The 17,639-nt window shown below is 41.7% G+C and overlaps 1 protein-coding gene across 1 annotated transcript; it reads left to right on the top strand.

Annotated features, from left to right (window-relative positions):
- Positions 1 to 130: 130 nt before the first annotated feature.
- On the top strand, positions 131 to 16,481 carry slc17a9b (solute carrier family 17 member 9b). The gene is made up of 13 exons (XM_017710924.2): positions 131 to 261; positions 1,245 to 1,442; positions 3,218 to 3,357; positions 4,133 to 4,232; positions 5,354 to 5,484; positions 8,646 to 8,742; positions 9,917 to 10,013; positions 11,602 to 11,689; positions 12,001 to 12,035; positions 12,131 to 12,246; positions 12,352 to 12,407; positions 12,520 to 12,549; positions 13,851 to 16,481. Exons 1-13 carry the CDS (start codon positions 131 to 133, stop codon positions 14,027 to 14,029), a joined length of 1,398 nt encoding a protein of 465 aa, XP_017566413.1. The 3' UTR covers positions 14,030 to 16,481.
- Positions 16,482 to 17,639: the final 1,158 nt, after the last annotated feature.

The following is a 17,639-nucleotide window of genomic DNA, read 5'->3' as shown; positions in this document are numbered from 1 at the left end:
GCCGTCCGGGAGGAGATGCTTCTGCGAGATAGGAGCTACTTTCTCGTCTTCTCGTCTTTTCGCCTGTCACGCTTCAGCGAACAAACCTCTTCTAGACTCCAGGAAAACCAAGCCAGTCATTTGTCGTTGAATGGCAATTCTACAAAAACATGGGAAGAACCCCAGTGCGGACCTGGCAAGTATTAAAGACAGTCCAACAGACCATTTCGGACCGGTGGGCGCTCAGAAAAAGTGGTCAGAGTCCAGTCAGAGCTGGTCAAGGTGAGTGTTTTGCTGCTCTGTTCTACTTCTTCAGAGAAGTTAACTTCGCCTACGCCAGTCTCGACCCCGCCGTAGCCCTGTTGTAGAGTTTTCTCATTAAAAAGCTCGTTATTTACTGATGAACTCTCAGATCTGGAAGTCTAACGCTGAGAGGGAGTTGGGTAATGTTCAACTAGGTAGAGGAGTCATGTTAGACTCCCCACTGTGTGCTTAAATGTGATCACCATAAAAAAAGGTGCTGGCCTGAATGATCCCAGGATCTTATCTTCTTCTCAGCCTCTGTTTTCATCACTATCTGTCATGCTGAAAGGGAATGTTGATGCTAAACCCAACTTTCAAATGATGTATGACTTTGCCTGTATAATTGAACAAGGACCGTTTTTCAGCCAAACACATGGCTTCTTAACTGTCTCTGAGTTTCTGCTACTTTTATCCTACCCGTCAACTGCCAGCGCTTCAAATAAATCTGCTAAAGTCCTTTAACTGCATCAGTTGTGTGTCAGGTGATCAGTCTTAGTCGCACAAGACTTTTTTTGTCCCAAGGTTTACAGCCCACTCTGACCAAGTACAGACTAGATTTCCAGCTTACTGATCATTGCCAATGCCAGTGACTTTGTTTACTGATAAAAGGAACTTTTCATTTGCGCTGGATCTTCTGATTTTGTTGAGCAGCCCTTCCCATGAACTTCAGATGAAGAATGCACAAAGCAGAAACTCAACCCCTTTGGCTCACAGGCATCATAAACTGGTTGCTGGCATGTAGGCGGAGGGTTTGACCAACTATAATTGTCATTCCTTCTTGTATGACGCAACTTCGATGTCAAAGTTTTACAAACCACATCTTGATGGGTGCTGTGACAACACTAATGGAGGGAAGAAACAGCTGTCGTCCCATCCAGTCCCCTACCTTATAAGCTCATATTAGGTGTATGTACAACCAGTGCTGTCCACAAGTCTAAGTCTCTCTCCTTGTTCATCTACAGGCCAGTAGCGCGGGTATGGACGGTGGTGCTGCTACTGGGGACGTGCCTGCTTTACTGCGCCCGCGTGGCCATGCCTATCTGCGCGGTAAGCATGGCAGAGCGCTTCGGCTGGTCGAAGAGGGAGTCGGGTATGGTGCTGGGCAGCTTCTTCTGGGGCTACTGCTTCACTCAGGTCCTTGGAGGCTACGTCAGTGACAGGTCAGCGCAGTGGTGGTCAGACAGACCCCTGGGGTGGTGGTGTTACAGTGGTAAATTAAAAGGGAGTGCCTGATGTTTTTCATCCGTCTAGTCTTTGGTCAAAGGCTGGACCCATTTCTCCTGTAATCACAAGGTATGAATTGGAACAAGTTGTGTTCTGGGGTGGTAATTGTAACTGACAGCTTGTAACTCCTGGCACCTACGTAGGTTTATGAGATCCATTTTGGCATAGACAGGACAGGGCATGAACAAAGGGTGTGGCTCCCTGTTCTGAGAAAGTTTGTATGTCTTGAATGTTTTGCAAATTCAGCTAGTGAAAAGGATGTAGGCTGGCGACAGTTTGGTTCACTATAAGTAAGCAGGTTTGCTATATCCTAACTTTTTCCAAGGAAAAACAAGCTGAACTAGTCTAAGGAGTTGACATAGAGGTGTAGGACAAGTTTCTGGAATAAATCAAGTGCTTGTGCAGCCTTGACAAAGTTTGGTAGGCCAGCTGAGTTTTTCTGTGTTGTTGCTGATTTGTTGTGCATCTCCACTGAAGGAGAGTTTTGGGTTTGACCCATGGCTGAAGAGAAAGGAGAGAAATCAATTAAATAGGTGAAGTATATAACATTGACTTAGTGCCTGCCAGCCAGTCAGCTGTCTGCACAAGAGTGCAAGACCATCTGATTGGTTGAATATTTGTCAAGACCTTTCCAAGGCTGTGCAAACAAAGATGAGTTTCAGCTGCTTTAAGCAAATGCATCTGAACTTAGCTCTGTTTGTCCTGGTTCACAGTGAATCCTTCTAAAGGCACGTTAGTCAGTTTAGCCTTTACATGTTTGCACTAGAAACATACAACACATTAGGAACTAACCAATCCAGCCTTCCTGATGCTGATTCCAGCATCTGAACACAGGGTACCGATCTGATGCCAGTTGTCTGCCAAAGCACTCGTGTTTTGTGCTGGCAAGGTACATGAGTACATAAACCCAGGTATAGCAAAGATGATGATGCACTAGATTTTCTTCTTTAGGACTATACAGTTTTTAATGGTATTGTTTTAGAAGGTTTATAATGAGCCCTAACAATAATTTTTAAATGAATTTTAGCTGATGATGAATTGCCATATAAATAATTGTGATTCACACTTAAATTGTGCTTTTTTTGTTCACCATGTAAAGCCTTGCGTAACCAAATCAACCATTTAGTTACAGTTGTCTGCCTAAGTTTGGGCACCACAATAATTGTTGATTCTCTAAGTGAAGAGAAGACCTTTTAAAAAAAAAAAACCAACAACATTATTCACTGGCCACGCCCCCCCATATATATATATATATATATATATATATATATATATATATAATTTTTTTTTTAAAAGACTCATGGACAAGTCTCAATAAACACTATTTCTGCTTCCCCTTATTTACATGCATGAACATGGACATGGCAATGTTCCCAGTAGACATTCTGTTTGTGACATATGACTGTGAAAGCTGACATAACTGTGACCAGCTGAAATAACTATGCTCACGCCATTATGTAATAATTGTGACAGGCTATGATTGTAAATAAAATTGCACTTTCATAACAACTTTGACTAAAAACAGCATTAAATGTGCATCTGTCACATCTGACCATTTAAACCTGTTTAAGTTTATTATCTTCTTCCGGTTAGTGCTGTATTGGTAACACTTAGAGTCTACCATTCATTCTACCTAAATATAAATCTCAGAGGCCCTAACAGTCTTCTGGGTGGACTGTCTTGATGGTTTGTTTATGTTGTTTATGTTCAGGGTTGGAGGAGAAAAAGTGATGTTGCTGTCAGCCGCAGCATGGGGAGCAATGACCGCGTTCACGCCAATCCTGGCTCATTTCGGCTCTCAGCCTATCGTCTCCATGACCATCTCCCGTTTTCTCATGGGCCTCCTTCAGGGTGAGTGGATTTGATGAAGGTCAGATGTCTGTGAGTCTCTCAGCATGCCACCCCACTGCACAGCTGACATCTGGTATACTGTTAATAGAGTTTTTATTCTTCAGCAAAGTTCCAACTTTTTAATGCATCAGTGCCATTGAGGCACCGTTTCCTTGAAGAGTACCCAGAGGAATAATGCTAGCAGTTATGAAATAATATATTTTTTAGCAGAAGCAGAAACTGAAAATCCTCTTTGTGGGAAAACAATACAGTCTTATCCAGTATGTTTTTCAAGTGTTCTGAATTATTTGAAGGTCTTGTTGTTACAGCAAAGCTGCTTCTAACCGTGAAAGATTGTTTCCAGATTGTGAGCAAATAGCTGAAGATTCCCTGCAAATGAGAAATGGTTTGCTCTCTCTGAGGAGGGTGTTTGTGGAGGGCTAATGAGTGACATTGTTGTGACATTGCTCTTTTTCTCTGGAGAGTTGGTTTAGCTGTGGAAGTCCAGTCTTTCTGATGCTCTGTGGTTGCTTGCTAATGATATAATGAAACATTGGCCCAGTTGCAAGTACCAAATGCTTCTTCTTTCTTAGGTTGTCTTTCATCAAGCACCTCTGTGCTGTGAAAGCATTTGCAGCTACATTCTGTAAATTGGCCCACATCTGATAGATGTTTGTTGTCAGGAAGTGACTATACCATCTGGGCTGGTCTTTTTGTCCAGATGCTAGTGTAGACTCCTGGATCACTGGTTTGTTTTGTTTTGTTTTTTTTCTTTCCGTTTTTGTCTTTTCTTCAGGTGTGCATTACCCATCTCTGGCCAGCCTGTGCTCTCAGAAGGTGGTGGAAAGTGAGCGGGGCTTCCTTATGAGCACTGTAGGGAGTGGCTCATATCTGGGGTAAGTGGCTGGTCCTGGGCAAATTCAGGATTTCAGAAAAGGGGTTCTTAATAAATGCAGCAAATCCCTTAAAGTAATAGCTGCAGGATTCTGTCAGCCGCATCAGATAATGTAGACTCACATATGAGACAAATGACTTTGGATTTGACAAATTTGTTAATTATTCAACTTTCCTGTTCCTAATCAGGCATAACATGATGACCACCTCCTTGTTTCTACACTCATTGTCCATTGTATCAGCTCCACTTACTGTATAGCTGCACTTTGTAGTTCTACAGTTACAGACTGTAGTCCATCTGTTTCTCTGGTACTTTGTTAGCTCCCTTTTACCCTGTTCTTCAGTGGTCAGGACCCCCATGGACCCTCACAGGGCAGGTACTATTTGGGTGGTGGATCATTCTCAGCACTGCAGTAACACTAACGTGGTGGTGGTGTTGTCAGTGTGTTGTGCTGGTATGAGTGGATCAGACACAGCAGTGCTGCTGAAGTTTTTAAATCACTGCTGGACTGAGAACAGTCCACCAACCAAAAATATCGCGTCAACAGCGTCCTGTGACCACTGATGAAGGACTAGAGGATGACCAACACAAACTGTGCAGCAGCAGATGAGCTGTCGTCTCTGACTTTACATCTACAAGGTGGACTGACCAGGTAGGAGTGTCTAATAGAGTGGACACAGTGTTTAAAAACTCCAGCAGCACTGGAGTAAGTGGAGCTGATAAAATGGACAATGAGCGTAGAAACAAGGACATAATGTTATGCCTGTTTCCATTATACTGTAATGGAAAGAGTCTTAAATGCTGCACTGCCCAATGATGCCCCAAAAAAACAAGTACTGAGAACTTCTACATCACCAAGGTGTACACACCTATTTGTGTGGTTTCTGAGGTTGTATGACGTGCTGTTATATATGTCACACTGGCTATTTTCAAAGATAAGAATATGTCATACACTGTCAAACACACAACATGTCATACACTGACAAGCAAACTGTGTTAATGTGAGGCTGTTATCTTCATTACTTGTAAGCTTCATTTAATTTACTACTCTAGTTTGATACTTGAGAAGCAAAATTCAGACACCAAACATGTCTTGGCTTTATTGTGTCCGTCTGTGTGCAGGACGCTGGTGATAGGAGGAGTGGGTTCGCTCATGTTGGACATGTATGGTTGGGAGAGTGTGTTCTACGTCTCTGGTCTCCTGTCTGTGCTGTGGGCCTACTGCATGTGGAAGTACCTGCTCAAGGGAGAAGGTGAGTTGATGCCTGGTTCACCGTCATGTTTTCCACACTGCAGCTCAAAAAGTCACAGCTCAGAGCTTCGTCTAAGCCGAAAGAGTAAAGCTTTGAACATGCTCTCTGATACAGGGGCTGGCATCTTCAGAAGGAATTCTTAATAATTCATCACCGTAGCTCTTGTTCTTCTAAAGTACCTCTTCAGAAGTCTCTCCTTCCTCTTGCCTACTGACAAATTACAGAATAAACAGAAAGCAAGTTTATCATTACACTTGTGATAATTATGCTTGTGCATTATTTATGCTGCTTTTCTACCCCGTTTCCTCGAATATGTCAAACTAGTCCTAGTCCTGGAGTGCCACGGTGCTGTCCAAACACACCCAAGTCAAAATTTCAGCAGTGAGAATAGTTGGCTATATTTCCTAACTGCTACACTGGGTGGTCTGTTGTGAGTGAATGGCTAGACTTGTCTTGCCACTATCAAGGAAAACCAAGTGTACTGAAGAAGGAATCAAGCCTTAGCTGCCAAAATGAGGTTAGAGCGAATAACAGCATAATCGTTTAATCAAAAATACATCAATGTAAGAAGAAACATCCTTCTGTACCACTTTCTGTTTCATTTAATAACCATGTTTATGTTATTTGCAGTGTGATTGTTCTGAATGGGTTGTGCAGTTCAGCAGTGTGCACCATGATTGGCTTGTGTGTTATTCTGTGAGCTGTTTGATGTGCTGAAAATGTTGTCTATTTGATAATTACAACAAAAACGATGAGTTTATCTAAACGGAATACCTCAAGCGTGTCATTGGCTGTGTTTACATGGAAAGATTGTTGCCAATCCGATTGAATGAATACCTTCCACCGTTTATCTGCTCACTCTATTCAACATCTGATGAAAGTCTCTGTTTACACACGCACTACAAGTAATCTTGATTCAAAATTATATGCATGCATAGAGAACTTTTTAGTGTAAACATTACCATGACAACGAGCATCACGAGTCCAGTCGGAGTGAGATGAGCAGCAGTGAGCAGCGCTTGTGCTTTTAATTACTTTCAAAATATGCTTCACATGTCGGCCGAGAGGAAGACGTCGTGTTCTGAGACACACAAGCTGGACGTTCGTCCCACCGCCGTCTTTTAATGATCATAGCATAAACTTCGTCTCCTCTGCAGACCAGTTTCAACATTACAAACGTTCACTATGATGCAATGAACATGCGCAGGACGTACTTAAACTTCTGATTGGGAATCTGTTCGGATACAGGGGTTTACATGGATATTATTCTTCTATTTAACAGATTATTTACAGGATTAGCCACCTCATTCAATCAGATAGAAATGTATTCCGAATGGCCTCAGTCAGACTGGACTGTTCTGGTGTTTACATGGACGTGTTCCATTCCGAATGAGCTATTAATCAGATTATCAATGGATTATTAGACTGCATGTAAATGTGGCTAGTGTTATCAATGAGCACTTTATTGGAACCCAGATCAAGATCATTGTATCTTCCAGAACATCTTGATTGAAACAAATGTGTTAACATGGGGACAGTTTGTAGGCTTTGATGTGGCTCTCCAGGGAATGAGTTTGGCTGTCTGCCCTACACCTGTAAAATAATCTTAATGCTGTGATTTCGGATTCTGTGATCTGTTTAGGTGACACTGAGTGTAATCGTTGTTTTGTGTTTTGTCAGGAAACGTTAGTTTGTAGTTTAAAATGTAACCATATGTACATTAATGACAGCAAACAGTGTTACTTGCATGTGCTCATGGAGGCCATGTGTCTCTAAATACCGAAGTGTACAGTATACATGTGTGTTGACAGTGCTTATAATGTCAGTGTACTGTAAACACTTGTAGGTACATAGATGACCTTGTGTGTGTGTGTGTGTGTGTGTGTGTGTGTGTGTATGGTTTAGGTATTTAGGTGTCTGTTCTGGGTCTGATTCAGTGAGATGGTCATTTGGAGAGATGCCTGTGGACCTGAACCCCAGTGCAACACATGGAGCATATTATTTAATGAATTTATGTTGTTGTTGAGGTGCTGTGGTGAATGACGATTCTGTAAAGGAGATTGTGTTCAGAATCTGGGAACGCAGTAAATAGCACCTTTCCTTTATCGTTTCCACTTGGCAAACTTAATCCCTTTAAACTGGATTACTTTTACCTGGGGAAGTATTGTAACGTAAGTGATAAGCAAGAAGATCCATTAAACTGCAACATCTGTCGTTTTTACAAGTCTGGTTTTGCCCTGAATGTGGCATGTGTCACGTAATGCTGATGTGTACAGCTGGGCTTTGTAACGTTTCACTCCTGGCTGTTTGTGGTCATTTGGGGGAAATGATATTAAAAAATAAAGTCATTTGTAAAACTAATCTAGCAGTTATAATAGTTTAGTTTAGGGTAGGGATGTCGGTGATTAACTAATTAATTGGTGTAATAACAAGCAATTGTTCAACCAGTGCTATTGGTTAAAAATGTATTTAATTGAACTTAATTTCCAATAAACAGCACTTCCTGTTTAATTAGGCATTTTCTTAAGTTCTACCTCTGCTAGATAGGCCTACTAGAAAATGAAGCATGCTGCCCAAAAATATTTCAGGAGGATGATAGCACAACTACGACAATGTGCCATAGTGAAAGCAAAGCTCCTCAAGCGATTAGACAGACTGAAAGAAAGTGTGATGCATGCTGGTTTGAGGAAGTCACACATCGAGTAGCGTTATTGAAAGACGTGATGGACAGTGAGGGCTTTTGAGACACACTGAGACAAAGCTAGCCAAATCATGCTTATGCCTGGCCTCATTTATCAGTACTATTTCAGTAGTCCATAGTATTCCAGTAGTCCACAGTGCATTAAAGCAGAAATTAGCTGATGTGTGTGTGTGTGTGTGTGTGTGTGTGTGTGTGTGTGTGTGTGTGTGTGTGTGTATCAAGTCATTTAGAACACCTTCAAACATACCTCAGACAAGTAGATATCAAAGTGGAACTGTTTGGCTTGTAATTGATATTTTGATGGTTTGCATCCTTGTTTTTTGGCATTTTGGCTAATAATTAATTGCAGACCAGTGGTAATCAGTTATCTGTTAAAAGACTGAAAATGGCCTAGTTTAGGATTAACTGTAGATGTTTCCTGTGTGTGTGTGTGTGTGTGTGTGTGTGTGTGTGTGTTTAGGGCCCATCATCACTCTGGAGTCTCTGGGCAGCGCTGGAACCCAGTCCAAAATGTCCCGCAGAAACTGGCTGCGCCTCCTTAGACAACCAGCTGTGTGGTGAGATAAGAACCTGAACAATGATTGTGTGTGTGTGTGTGTGTGTGTGTGTGTGTGTGTGTGTGTGTGTGTGTGTGTGAGAGAGAGAGAGAGAGGACATCTATCAGTGTGATTCAGCACACAGCAGCTATGATCCTGCAAGAAATAGCTAAAAATCCCCAACTGCCAACATTTATGTTGTGTGTGAGAGAGATCTTTAGTTCAGGCAGCTGCTGAGTGTGGAGGCTCGGTATAAAAGTGCCTGTGTTGCTTCAAAGGCTTTAGTCACTTCCTCCCAGAGTTTATTTACAGATCTCTCTTGCTTTCTAGGAAAAAAGAAGTGCTAGCCACATTACTTTTTCTCATACGTTCACAATATATACACTGTGCATGTTCGGGTGTTCCTATCCACCAGTCAGCCACTTCATTAGGTACACATCCATAGGTACACATCTACACTCATCGCCTGTTTTAAAACTCCACTTACTGTATAGGTGCACTTACATTACAGACTGTAGTCCATTTGGTTCCAACTGCTTAGCCTCATTTCACCTTGTTCTTCATTGGTCAGGACCTGTACAGGGCCACTACTGAGCAGGTATTATTTACTCTCAGCACTGCAGTGACACCGTCTGTTAGTGTGTGTTGCGCTGGTATGAGTGGATCAGACACAGCAGTGCTGCTGGAGATTTTAAACACTGTGTCCACTTATTGTCCACTCTATTAGACACTCCTACCTTGTCTTTCCACCTCATAGATGTGAAGTCAGAGATAATAGCTCATCTGTTGCTGAACAGTTTGTGCTGGTCATCTTCTAGTACTTCATCAGTGGTCACAAGACGCTGTTGACTGGATATTTTTGGTTGGTGGACTATTCTCAGTCCAGCAGTGACTCTGACGTCTTTTTAGAATCTTTTATTTCTTTCTGAACTTCTGACTTCTTGAAAAATACACAATAATACACAAAAATATGTTATTATTAATGTTGTGTTCCTGTAGTTATTTATACTAAACAAAAGTAACTTTGGTTGACGTTAAGGACTCTCAATTGGTGGTCACCTCAAAACATTCAATGCCCTCGTCTGAACAGATAGCTCCTCAGCAGTAGCTCCGTTGCTCATTTCTAATGTGATTGATAGATTACACAGGGATTCTTAATCTATCTCTCTCTTTCCCTTTAATGTCTGTCCATCAGTGCGGTCATTATTACACACCTGTGCACTGCAAGCACCTTCTTCACCCTGTTGTCATGGCTACCAACATTCTTCAAGGACACCTTCCCTGATTCCAAGGTAAGTTGTGGGTAAACCGTGATGCCCTGAGGGGAGAAAACATGACATGTTGTAATAGTAGTAGCGATCCTTCTTTGTTCTCCACACAATGCTGTACGTCTCTTCCCTTTAGGGATGATTCACTGCTGCTCTGTCCAGTACAATCGAGATATTTAGGCTTTGTGAAAAAAGGGTAGTTAAAATCAAGTTAAGAGACATATTACAGCCATTTTTTGTCCCAGTAAACTCTTTGCTATTACTCACACTGCTAGCTCAATTTTTGAAGTACCATTAAACTTTTATCTTCCAGACATTGTTCTCCAGGAACCTTGCCTGCATTGGTAGCTAGTTCAAATCAAAATTCTACCATAGTGTATTAAAATCATTATTTTTCAGTCAGAAATGTTCTCCTGGTGGTGAGGACATAAACTTGGATCTATAAAACTGGAGAACTATCATTCTTGCAAAAGCAGAGACGGAGGGTCACATATCAGAAGTGCAGTTTTAATCAGGTGCCAGCAGGGGGACCCATCACTTCAGTGCTAGTGAATTAGGCATTTTGCTTACGTTATGTAAGTGTTCTGAAGCGAATTCAATATTTTTAAATTTCCCCGAGATCCACTTACAAGGTTTGTGATTTTATCTACCAAAATAGCTCATCTCTTTATCTCTTAGAATTAAACAGACTGTTTCTGTTACTCTGCCTGTAAGACTAGTGCATGTAAATGATCCTTATTACTTTAATCTGAATAGGCTAAACTGTTAGGCTAAACTGTCATCATATGTAAATGTGTTAATGGGTGTAACCTCACAACCATGATGGAGACTCTGAGGTGAACACATGTTCTTCAGTTACTGTCCTCAGCGAGCAGCGGGCGCTGCCGTGAGCCCCGTCCCACAGCACTCAGTGCTCGGTCTCACGGTCAGAGCAGACCCACGCCGCTACACGGCCACACTGCAAATGAACTGCGCATGCCCAAAGCTGCTGCTGACCCCGCCCCTATTAACAGAGCGGGATGTAAAAATAATAAAAAATTGAAAAAGTGCCTCTGTCAAAGTGTCTCCTTTAAGGTCATTTGATATGTTAACATTTACCAACACAGGACAAAAGTAGCAGCACTGGGCTCAATGGACTGGACTAGGGAGAGAATTAGTATATTATGCAGTATTTATACTTCCTTTAATTCCAAAAGTGCAAGAATCCTTATACAGGCCATCTGAAGTGTGTGTATGTGTGTTAGGGCTGGGACGATGAGCAGTTTTGGGACAAAAATGTTAAATTATGACAAAAAATGTTAAATTATGATAAAAACCACAGACGATGTATTCTATTCCATTTCAGCGGTTAGTCTGATTATCAACGGGTTAGGCTGCATGTAAACATGGCTACTGCTAGCAGTGTCGAGTTTGATAAATTGCTAGGTGCTCCCAGCTCTAGTGTGGCGGGTTTATATGGCTCAGGGTCCAGCAGAAGACCTCAGCTTATTTACACCCTTTTCACACAGTTACAGTATCACTAAATCTTTTAAAGCTCTTCTCTGTGCTCTTGATCCTCCATGTCCACTATTTCATCTCCAAATGTAAGACCCGTGTGTGTTTGTATGCCTAGGGTTGGGTGTTTAACGTGATCCCGTGGTTTGTGGCTATTCCCTCCTCACTGTTCAGCGGTTGCCTGTCCGATCATCTCATCAGTCAGGGTACGAGACCACACACACACACACACACACAGTGCCATGTGTCAGTTCAGCTGGAGCAGAAGATCAACACACTTTGTTTGTGTCATTCCTTCTGTGCTGTGTCAGTGTTGTGGTTTGTAATTAGCATTAAATATGTGGCCCACATTGTTCAGCTGACTGTAGGCCTTTTCGACTAATAGTAAGAGTCTGGTTGACTTTTATTGTGCTGTAAATGCTGTGAATTTAATAGTCTCATAAAGGTGTTAAATATGCCTCTCATAATCCATTGGCTCATTCTTTCCCCCTCTGTCCTCTCTCTGTGTTTGTTGTAGGTTTCGATACTGCTGTAGTGAGGAAACTAATGCAGGTAGGCCTCGCACACTGTCGCCTATACACTTGGCACTGAGTAAAATAGTAAAAAGGCACTATTTTTATACGTGATTTCTCTTTCCCTCTTCTCAGTTCTTTTCTATGGGTGTATCCAGTGTGTTTACTCTGTTTCTGTGTGGAACCACCACTTTCTCGATGGCTGTTGCCTTCGTCTCTGCTACTATGGGCCTCACCACCTTTAGCCATAGGTAAGGTTGCTCTTCTGTTTAAGCTGTTAGCAACTCTTATATGCACGTACTTTAAAATATTAAGGATTTACGTCACATGGAAACATAACTGTTTTGTCTCTGCAGTGGGGTATCGGTGAATGTCCAGGATCTTGCGCCATCGTGTGCGGGGGCCCTGTTTGGTGTGTAATATTCTCTTACTTTCTCACACTCGCAGCCAGACAACCTGTACTGACAATTGAAAGGTACAAGCATAGGGTGTTGTAATAATACTGTTATGTTTGTGTCTTGTAGGTGTGATGAACACCTGTGGTGCATTTACAGGTAAAAATAAGCCTATTGGTTATGGGTGGGCAATATATGTTATGTGTGACAATATACTTTTCTGGAGTAATGCAAGCTTAAGTCAGTGCATCCCTGCTTCTCTACCTGTATTCTACAGGGAGTCTCTTGAAAGAGGCCCTGAATATTCTGTTGTAACTACCGTTAGAATCCGAACCAAAAAAATCAGCTACATACCTTGATGTACAGTACTGCGTGAAAGTCTTAGGCACCCAAGACACATTTTCAAAATTTATTTATTTGTGTAGTTTGTGTTTTTATTTGCTGAGAAAAGTGTTAATATTTGAATATATATATATATATATATATATATATATATATATATATATATATATAAGTCATATAAATAATAAATAGTGATTTTGTGGATGTCTCTCCTCGAGGAAGCCCAGTATTATATGTAGTTAAAAAGCAGCTCCTGAGCACTTTGCATGTCGTTTCATTCAGATTGCTTTGTCCTAGAGAGAGTTATTACAGAATATTCAGGGCTTCTTTTGAGTGAACAACTGCGCGCATCATGAGAAAAGAGCCTGTAAACAACGGGTTTATAATAACTGTGTAAACTGCACAGTAACAAGTAGCCTTTATCTAATTCTACTGATTTATTTTGATCAATTCTTGCAGAATGGCTCCACTGTAATGCTGGTGCATTTTGCCTGTTCCAGCTTGTTTGCACAGAAACTAAATTGTGGTACATATATCAAATAATCACCGTCTCAAATAATGTGGACCAGCTTTGCTCTTTGATTATGTGTTTGTGTTTTATGCATGTACAGTGACCCCAAACAGTAATTGGCCATAATTAAAATACATAGTAAGTTTGTTATGTTAGGAAAACCTCAAACTTGGTGGCATTCATTTTAAACAGACCATTCCAAGTCCTTTCCAAAGGCAGCTGATAAGTTTCAGATAGTTTTCCTCCTGAATGATACACCCCTGTCATTTGAGCAGGTTCTCTGCAGACGTCTGCAAGTTTTCATCCAAAATGCTTCAGAGTAAGAAGTACAACACCAGACTTTGGTTTCCACCACTGTGATTTTACAGTACCCTTTACAGTATCAGTGCAGTGTGATTGGAATTCTTCTCAAGGCTTTCGTGACACAGAGTGTACCGTCAGTTTGCTGTTATATTTAAATTGTTTTCTCTGAAAAAAAAAAAAAATTTGGTAAAACTTTTAAGAAGTAACCTCAAATGTCCTAATACTTATTGGAGCCACTGGATGTGCCTGTGTGGTATGTAATATGCGCAGTGTGTTGATTATATATATTTTGTGTGCTCTGTAGGAGTGATTATGGTGTATTTCTCGGGCTACCTGATCGAGGCCACTGGTTCATGGGCGTCCGTTTTTGCCCTCATCACTGTGGTGAACCTGCTGGGGTTGGGAACGTTCCTGACTTTCGCAGAGGCGCGCAGGGTGGACATCGACGTCACAAAGGGGCGCTATCACAACATCCACATCTGAGCTTCGAGTGAAGTACAATAAACATTTACTGATGAGCCTTTTCCACAGATGAGAACACTATGGACTTTTGGTAATGTCTGTGGAAGTGAGAGAAACACGTACGCCTGTACTTCCATTTTGTTGTCAAGGTGACTGTGTCCACCGGGGTCTGGCAACATTGGCCTCAGAGATTGCCACTGGGTTCAGAACCCATCAGTATTAACTCTTCATGTTCTACCACCACATTGAGTGGTTTGCAGTTGAAATAGGACCAGTTAGAGAACGTGTTAAGATTGTTGGCTGTGGCCATACATTAGTCCAGCAGTGGGCAAAATCTTTAGCTATGTAACGTCTGTACTTCATGTAAGGATGCCTGGTCTGAATGCAATGATTTCCTTCATTACATTCACAGTTTGTTGTTGAACATGGTCATCATCTTCATTATCGTCATCATAACTGTCTAAGCCAGTGGTCTCCTTAGCCTTATCCTGGAGGTATCCTGAGGTCTCCTAAGCCTTATCCTGAGGAGGGGGGGGGGGTCTACGTTCCTGCATGGTCTAGTTCTAACCATCGTCTGTGCCACCTGCTCCAGGTAATTCACATCCTCAGAAGTCCTTGCTTGACTGGATCAGGTACACGAGTGTTAGGCAAGGGGGGCTGACATGTTAGGTGCAGATTGGAACTAAAATCTGCAGGAAAGTAGATCTCCAGGAGGAGAGTTGGTGACCATTGGTTTAAGCAGTTCCATCATGTTTTGCTCTACTTGTTCCTACCATTTATAGAGGTCTGGCAACATTGGCCTCAGAGATTGCCACTGGGTTCAGAACCCTGATATTACAATGCTACAGCCAACAACCCTGATATTACAATGCTGTTTGGAGAGGAATCAGTTTGAGGTCCTACTGTTGTCCTTCTAGGATAGCGAGGGATGCACCAGTGATTGAGCTATGAAGATCTCTTAAAGTTACTGTTAAAGTTCATTCTAAATTCACTTCTGTGTTACTCTGGTAAAGTTACTGTTGATGGAGAGAGTTAAGTCTCAGCACTGGGACTTAGTTTAGTAGTGTGAGAACTGTAAATATCCTGTATGTCAGTGATGAGCTTTATAATGAGCCACCTGTTAAGACCAAATATATTTTGAATGTATTCCGGCCTGACGTATTTATTACTTAGGTGATTAGCGACTGGACTTATTTATAATAATAATCAGTGGAAGAAAATGGACCAAAGGGATCACGTTTAGCCAAGAACTGTCAAATGAACAGTTTCTCCGAGATCTCTGATAATCACTTTATTTATATGCTACATGATGCCAGAAGTGAGACATCTCAGCAACATTTTTGGTTCTTTTATGGCTTAGCTTGTAGGGAAGAAAAGGAGCATTCCTGTGGACAGAGAGGTCAGTGACTCATTTCATTAGTAGGGCTGTAGTCCTGAAAAGCATTATTCTTGTTGTGTTACAACCCATGGCGCAAATTTCACTGCTTAGTGCCAGTGCAGGTTTTAGACAAGGCAGGAAATAAGAAATAACTTGAATTCTGCTTTAAATACTGTGCATTGCGATGGACATCATTAATATTGTTATACTTATTTAATGTAAACGTGCATTGTTCACAGAGACCTTTAAATGCAGTCTTTTAGTTTTATATATAGATTAGACATGATTGTGTGTTATATCCATCCATCCATCCATTTTCTAAGCCGCTTCTCCGACAGGGTCGTGGGGGGATGCTGGAGCCTATCCCAGCAGTCTTCGGGCGTGTGTTATATAGAGATATTATATGCCAGATTAGTTAATAATAATGTCAATAATAGTTTTTACATTGGCGAAGTATTTTCACTTACAAGTGCTCAAATGTTTTGAGAAGCGACTGGCACAGGCCCTAGATATTTCTCTTTTCTCAGCTTCAGGCTCACACAGGAGGACCGTCTTTCTCACAGCCTATCCATCTGCCTTAGCTAGTGTAGTACTGCAAACATTTATGTGAATTCATGTTACCCTGCTGTTACTTCCAACTACTCCGTTACAGTGACAGTAGTTTTGGAATTACTCATTACCAAATCATAATTAGTGGTATGTCTGAATTTGATTAACTGTTTATGGTGATTGTGAGGATTGTTTGGGGTTTGGAGATTTGGGTGGAAGGTTCTGTCCCTGCAGCAGTGAGTAATTACAATATTCATTTCACTGTAGAAGTGATCACGTGAATGATCTCTTAATTCACAGATAATGCAAAGTAAATATGAATCAGCATAGCTTTAACCCGTTACACCATCCTGATTATACCAGTACAATTTTCTGAAGTCTTGGGAAAACTGTACTGATTGTATTCTTGTTTTTGAAAAGAAAACCATGTTTAATTTGTCTCAAAAAGAATGGAATGGTGAATGCAGTTTTCTCTTGCTGTAGAACCAGATATTTGTAAACATATTTTGTTGAAGAATAAAAACTATATTTTATCAAGCCTAAGAATTTCTTTGACTTGCTTTCATCATCGAGAGACTACCTATGTGTACTATAGCGATTGTGCCTCCAGTTTATTCATGTAGTAACAGTGAAGCAAGTGGACACTGAGGGTGAAGTGTTGAGCATCTACCACATAGTGGCAGCAGTGTGCTAGATTTGTAGTTCAGCGGTTCATGAAGAGTTCATGAACTACCAACAACTGTTATGTCCCAAAAAACTAAACCCTTATTGTGGAAAGGTTTTAAATAAGCTTTTATCCAATAATCTCAACAAATGCTATTCATGTGTGTGCGTGCATTTGTGTATGTGCATTATATATGTTTGCTATTGCCGTTTGATTCTTTAGTGATGGTCCTGCTGTCTTCTCCTCCACCTCTGGGCAGTGGGTGATGCGACCTCATCGTAGGTAATAACCTGTACCCCCTTATGCAGAACTATGCAGCCTCACTGTACCACTATACACGATCCATATCAGTGTGAATGGGCAGGCAGGTCTCCCCTTTTCCATCTCTCCCTCTCACTCTCTGGACGTATGGGGTGGCACCATATGGCAGGCCGCTGTGTGCCATGCTGGTGAGCTGGCAGTGGGCAAGTGTGCCACGGGCCAGGCGTCAGTCACCCCTCTCACGGGACTCGCTCAGGTTAGCGTGAAGACAGATGGCCGTGGCCGTTACCGTAACGGCAGGCAGGGGGGGCGAGATCAGGAGTCCAGGGCAGAACGGGCAAACCTGTGTCATCACCCAAGACAAGCAGAGACACTGGCATTGAGGACCAGGTTCTGACATTAGCACTGTTGAAAATGGATTAGTTCTACCAGGGGAGCCTTTATATTGTAATTTGTAAGGGATTTTGTACAGGATAAAGTGTGCATGAACATTGTTTTGCGCCATGGGCGCAGTGCTCAATAACAATAAAAACACAGAGCATGTCTGTGTCTATTAACAGATCTTCTTGTTACATTGCTGTAAGGTCACACAGCAGTCATGCTCACAAAGCTCTCACTAAAGCTGGATAACTAAGGCCCAAAGTGAGCACAGTCTAGGAATCTTCCTTACTTTTTCTAATTGTACAGGCTTGACTCTTGACTGGAGTTGTCTGATTCTCTGAGAAATTCTGCTTTGAAATATCACTTATGTCTATGGTTACTGAGTGAGCTTCAGGTTC

The sequence above is a fragment of the Pygocentrus nattereri genome, chromosome 9, assembly GCF_015220715.1.
Source record: "Pygocentrus nattereri isolate fPygNat1 chromosome 9, fPygNat1.pri, whole genome shotgun sequence".
NCBI lineage: Eukaryota > Metazoa > Chordata > Actinopteri > Characiformes > Serrasalmidae > Pygocentrus > Pygocentrus nattereri.
The sequence above is the reverse complement of the archived record's forward strand: the minus strand, read 5'-3'. Positions and strand labels throughout refer to the sequence as shown.

Excerpts from the sequence above, each read along its gene's own strand:
- slc17a9b (XM_017710924.2), top strand. The coding sequence starts at position 131 with ATGGCAATTCTACAAAAACATGGGAAGAACCCCAGTGCGGACCTGGCA. Across the intron at positions 3,358-4,132 it reads TCTCATGGGCCTCCTTCAGG|GTGTGCATTACCCATCTCTG; the intron begins GTGAGTGGATTT and ends TCTTTTCTTCAG. Across the intron at positions 5,485-8,645 it reads GTACCTGCTCAAGGGAGAAG|GGCCCATCATCACTCTGGAG; the intron begins GTGAGTTGATGC and ends GTGTGTGTTTAG.